This window comes from Nicotiana tabacum, chromosome 6 (assembly GCF_000715075.1).
Source record: "Nicotiana tabacum cultivar K326 chromosome 6, ASM71507v2, whole genome shotgun sequence".
NCBI classification, from domain to species: Eukaryota; Viridiplantae; Streptophyta; class Magnoliopsida; order Solanales; family Solanaceae; genus Nicotiana; species Nicotiana tabacum.
Genome location: NC_134085.1, coordinates 156370988 through 156376042, shown reverse-complemented (window position 1 = coordinate 156376042; position 5055 = coordinate 156370988). Strand labels below are relative to the sequence as shown.

The window sequence follows — 5055 nt, the reverse complement described above, 5'->3', positions numbered from 1 at the left end:
TCATTTGCACTCAGCCAGCTGGTGAATCGGGCGAGCCAACCCAACCTTCGGACGAGGATGCTGAAAGAATATGGATGGAGTCTGCTGGCGGTCCAAAATGGGGGAAGGTATACGAGTTCCTACTAAGAAATTCCATCGCTATAAGTGTGGAATGCAAGGAATAGGGACTTCCTCGCAAGGCGAGCAACTTGATGGGGAGAGCCTTTCTATGCGGGAGACTGTGACAAAGCTCACATCTGAGCTAGAAGCGGCCAAGGAAAGTGAAAGGGTTAGAGATCCTCAGTTTCTTGGCATGCAACATATCAGAACTCTCCTATTTACTGGAGATTTTCTGTTGCCCCGGTCTCGTGAGTCATCACCAGAGGCTCGACTTGAACGTGAGCGTTCCTTCCGTCCTCCCCGTGATTGTTCCTCTCGTCCTCCACAAGACCCTTCTCGACACAATCTTTTAGATGAAAGTTCATCAGACAGTGACGATAATGTTGTACAAAATACTCCTTGACTTTTATATACTTTGAACTAGACAAATAGAACCGGTTTTTAACTAGTTGTAATAAGTTTTAACGTGATTTGGATTTTTTAGTTCTATTGAACTTTAATTTGTTAGTTTTAATGTATTTATTGAATTGTGTTGTTGTTGTTGTTTAGAGATTTTGGTATGCTGGTAGGAGGTGTAGCTGCCAAAATAGGCATTTTATGCCAAGATTAAAACCCAGAAAATCGACCAAAGTTGGTCGGTTCCTAATTAAAAAAAAATGTTGATTAGCGACCAACCTTGGTCGCTTAAGTTAAAAAAAAAAATTACCGACTAAAGTCGGTCGGTTAATGAACAATGATTACCCAGATTTCAACTTTACTGACCAGCTTTAGTCGGTATGGTTAAGTTTTAATTTTATTTTAAAAATATATATTTTACTTTACCGACCAACTTTGGTCGCTAATTTTTAAATTTTAATAATTAATAACATAATGTAATTTAAATATACAGACCAACTTTGGTTGGTAAAATTAAATTATTAAAATATTGTTACCGACCAAAGTTGGTCGGTATGTGCTTTAAATTGCACAGTTGATCCTTTTACCTTTGCGACCAACCTTGGTCGGTAATTAGCGACCAAACTTGGTCAGTATACTAAAACGACCACCAAAATAACGACCAAGCGTGTTTGGACGAGTTTTGATCAGTAATTTGCCAAAACCGACCAACGTTGATCACTTTTTTGGGTCACTAATTACCAGATTTCTAGTAGTGTACATTTTTTGGACCATGTCTGAATCCCGCATTGGGGATTTCTTATTGAATCCACTCAGGTATGCCGACATGCATATATTAAAAAACGTTACGTTTTTACTTACCAATCGTCACCATTTTAAAATGATTTATACCTTTTCTTCAAAAGTTAAATGGGCATTTACGTACAAAAAGATGGAATTAGTGGGGGAGGACCATTAATTCATTATTTCGACCTTATACCATAGAGTATAAAAATTTGAGTTCTCCACGCAATTTGGAGGATTTGAGAATGCATCTCTAGATCTCAATCTTTCAATTTTTTTAATCTTACTTTATAAAAGTCGGGGGCCTCTTTTAATTAAAAATAATGTCTCTTTACTTGTTACATATAAGAAATCAAAATCAGAGGAGCAATGTGTACACGTGGTAATATGGTATATTTTAATAAATATTATACTACTAAGACTAAACCTAGAACGTGCAATATTATTATACTACTAAGATGAAACCAACAATGTTCGAATTAACAGCAGCTTTTATGGTGAAATAATAATTTTATTTATGAGTTCAATAGTTCATCATCAAGTGTTCTATTCCCTTGACAGTTGTAATACTGCATACAGCACGTAACTCAAACAAATGTAGCAAGAGAAGAAGATCGTATCTAACATCTTGGGTTCAATCATTCGAACAAGCATAATGCTATGATATACGTAGTGGCTCATAAACTTGGGAACAACATCCATAAAATCTCAGGGGTCGTTTGGTTCAAAATCATGATATCCCAGAATTATTATTCTATAATTATAACAAGGATTATAACTTGGACATGATAAAGTCATAAGCCTAACAAAGCTAATTCATCATAAGCAAATTGATCTTCTCAATAGCTGCAACTCTATTATTGATGCAAATTGTTGACTTTAATTGGTCCCTCAAATTTCTAGAATGATTTTTGTTGATTTGTGGCTCATTTTTAAAGAAAATGAAAGAATCAAACACTCCAAAAAATAAAACGAACGAGTTATAAGTATTAGTGCTCCTAAGGATTGGGGGATGACATAATAAAAGAGAGTTACTCCTCTCAGTGCTTTTTTGCACTATAATTAATTACTTTTCCAAATACAGTAGGAAAAGAAAAAAAAAAGGAACTTTAATTTCAATGTTGCATGCACCAACTTTAATAATTCCCATCCCTTGCCTGTATAAATATGTCAGCCAAACACTCCTCATTTCACAGCCAAGTCGAAAACTTGATTATCTTTTGCAACTCTAGCATTTTGAGTGAGAGACAGAGTGCTAGAGATTTGCAATTCTTTGGCTAGAAAATACAAAAAATTAAAGAGATGGCTGGTATTTCTGGTCACTGGGCTTTTGCTTTTGGTGTCCTTGGTAAATACAAACCTGTTTTCTCCTAATTCTTCCTTCTTAATTGTAGAATATTCTGACTGGATTTCTTAAATATGAACTTCCATCCTAAAATATGTTCAATGTGTCGAGGTTAAACTCACCGTCTCTTTTCTTTTTCTTTTTCTTTTGTAATTGCAGGTAACATTGTCTCGTTCATTGTGTTCCTTTCTCCACTGTGAGTCTCCATTTTCTTGTAGTATTTTTTAAATGTTCAGTTTATTTGGATTATAATATGACTAACACTATATATAACTTCACACTTGCAGGCCTACCTTTTATAAAATCTACAAGAAAAAATCAACTGAAGGCTATCAATCAATTCCATACGTGGTTGCGCTCTTTAGTTCCATGCTTTGGATTTACTATGCATTTCTCAAGACCAATACGACCCTTCTCATCACTATAAACTCCTTTGGAGTTTTTATTGAAACTATCTACGTTGGTTTCTACCTTTTCTACGCACCAAAGAAGGCCAAGGTAAGGTTTTTCATGGCATCCACTGGACAACTATTTTTTTTTTCCTTTTTAGGAGTTCTTATTTTCCATCGTTTCTTTTCCTAAAGGAAGAATATTTGATGTTTACAATTTAATTAATGCAGGTCCAAACTGTGAAGATGCTGCTATTATCAGTAGTGGGTGGCTTTGGTGCTATAGTTCTTGTTACCCAATTTCTATTCAAAGGAGCAGTTCGAGGGCAAGTGGTTGGATGGATCTGCCTTGTGTTTTCCTTGTGTGTGTTTATAGCACCCTTAGGCATTGTGGTGAGCTTTTACATACAAATAATTCACGTATTTCAAAACTTAATTAGACGTCTTATTATTAAGATAATATATTGCTCATGATTTTTCTAATTTCATGCAGAGAAAAGTAATAAAAACAAAGAGTGTGGAATACATGCCATTACTCTTATCAGTGTTTCTCACATTAAGTGCAGTGATGTGGTTCTTCTATGGTCTTCTACTTAAGGACATCAACATAGCCGTAAGTTCTTCAATTGCATGTATCCATGTACGTAAAATTTCTTTGATCTTATCAATGTAAGTCTAATTACGTTATCTTTTGTAGGCTCCAAACGTATTGGGATTCATCTTTGGTATTCTCCAAATAGTGCTCTATGTAATATACAGCAAAAAAGAGAAGGCAATCCTAAAGGAGCAGAAACTTCCGGAGATACAAAAGCCAGCAGTCATTGTGGTGGATGAGAACATGAACAAAAAGAAGCTTCCAGAATTGACACAGGAACAGATTATTGATATTGTGAAGCTTGCCGGTTTACTGGTTTGCTCAGATAAAGTACACGTAGCCTCGTGTCCGCATGATAATAATTGTGGAGTTAAAGTAGAAAACATACCCAAGCTGCAAACTGTGGAAGCATAGGGCAGTTGATTAATGCCAGGCTTGGAATTGGCATTGATCTCAGTGCAGTATATATTCGCGCAGATTCTTGCAACTAATTCCATAGGTTGATTTTTCCTAATACTGATGTGTTTGTACACAAGTCATCTCAATGTAGGCTTATATAAGCTTTCTTCTTGGGATGTCCTAGTAAAGAATAAATATTGAGCACAATAAGTGATATTTTTGCCGTTGTCCCATCCTTTAATGAAATACTAAGTCATAGGAATGACAATGGGGCGGTTGCGGGACAGGTTTTGCTGAACCCGCAAAATTTTCAACCCGCCCCGCATCAACCCGCCCTGCCCCATCCCGCATCAAGTCCTTTTTTCCCCTTTTTTCATTTGTTATTTTTTTTCTGTATTTCTTCTTTTGCTTTACGATATTTTGCTTTGTTTCCTTCTAAAAAACGTATGTCTAACAAAAACGAATTTGTTAATTATTACTGGAAATCATTCTCCTATAAAAATATTCAAACTAGTATGCCATATTTAATTTTTTCGGTCAATATATAGATGTGATTGTAAACCATAATACTCGAAAATACCACTAGAACACTTATATTCTATATTGCTACCATTCTATATTGAAAATTCAGAAATAATACTAGTCTTTATGGAATAACAATAAGAAATTACTCTATTTCATTTATTTGTTGTCGTCGAATCAAATAAATAATATATTCAAATATATTATAGCAAACTTGTTATTTTCCATCATTGTAGCCTCGTAACATGTTTTTCTTTAGTTTAGCAATTTAGTAGCAGGCCCTCTTAAAAGTAATTAATTATAAATAGAAAGAATAGATTATGCAACTTCAGAATTTGAAAATTTTCCAGAAGTCCCGGATTCAGGCCCGGGTATGAAGTCGCCTTTGTTAGGGAGCGCTTTACTCTCAATGTAGATTTTTCGGTGCGAATTCGAATTTAGTCGGGTCCCAATACGATATCGGACACCGAACACCAGGTAAGAAATCAAAAATAAAATAAAATACATACTAGCGTATCTCGAACCTT

General features: G+C 35.1%; 1 protein-coding gene across 1 annotated transcript; it reads left to right on the top strand.

The window, feature by feature from the left end:
* Nucleotides 1-2466: 2466 nt before the first annotated feature.
* On the top strand, nt 2467-4222 carry LOC107790569 (bidirectional sugar transporter N3). Its single transcript, XM_016612514.2, has 6 exons — nt 2467-2626; nt 2783-2819; nt 2911-3121; nt 3244-3405; nt 3506-3625; nt 3710-4222. Exons 1-6 carry the CDS (start codon nt 2581-2583, stop codon nt 4019-4021), a joined length of 888 nt encoding a protein of 295 aa, XP_016468000.2. The 5' UTR covers nt 2467-2580; the 3' UTR covers nt 4022-4222.
* The last annotated feature ends 833 nt before the right edge of the window (nt 4223-5055 follow it).

Excerpts from the sequence above, each read along its gene's own strand:
- LOC107790569 (XM_016612514.2), top strand. The coding sequence starts at position 2,581 with ATGGCTGGTATTTCTGGTCACTGGGCTTTTGCTTTTGGTGTCCTTG. Across the intron at positions 2,820-2,910 it reads ATTGTGTTCCTTTCTCCACT|GCCTACCTTTTATAAAATCT; the intron begins GTGAGTCTCCAT and ends TCACACTTGCAG. Across the intron at positions 3,406-3,505 it reads TAGCACCCTTAGGCATTGTG|AGAAAAGTAATAAAAACAAA; the intron begins GTGAGCTTTTAC and ends AATTTCATGCAG.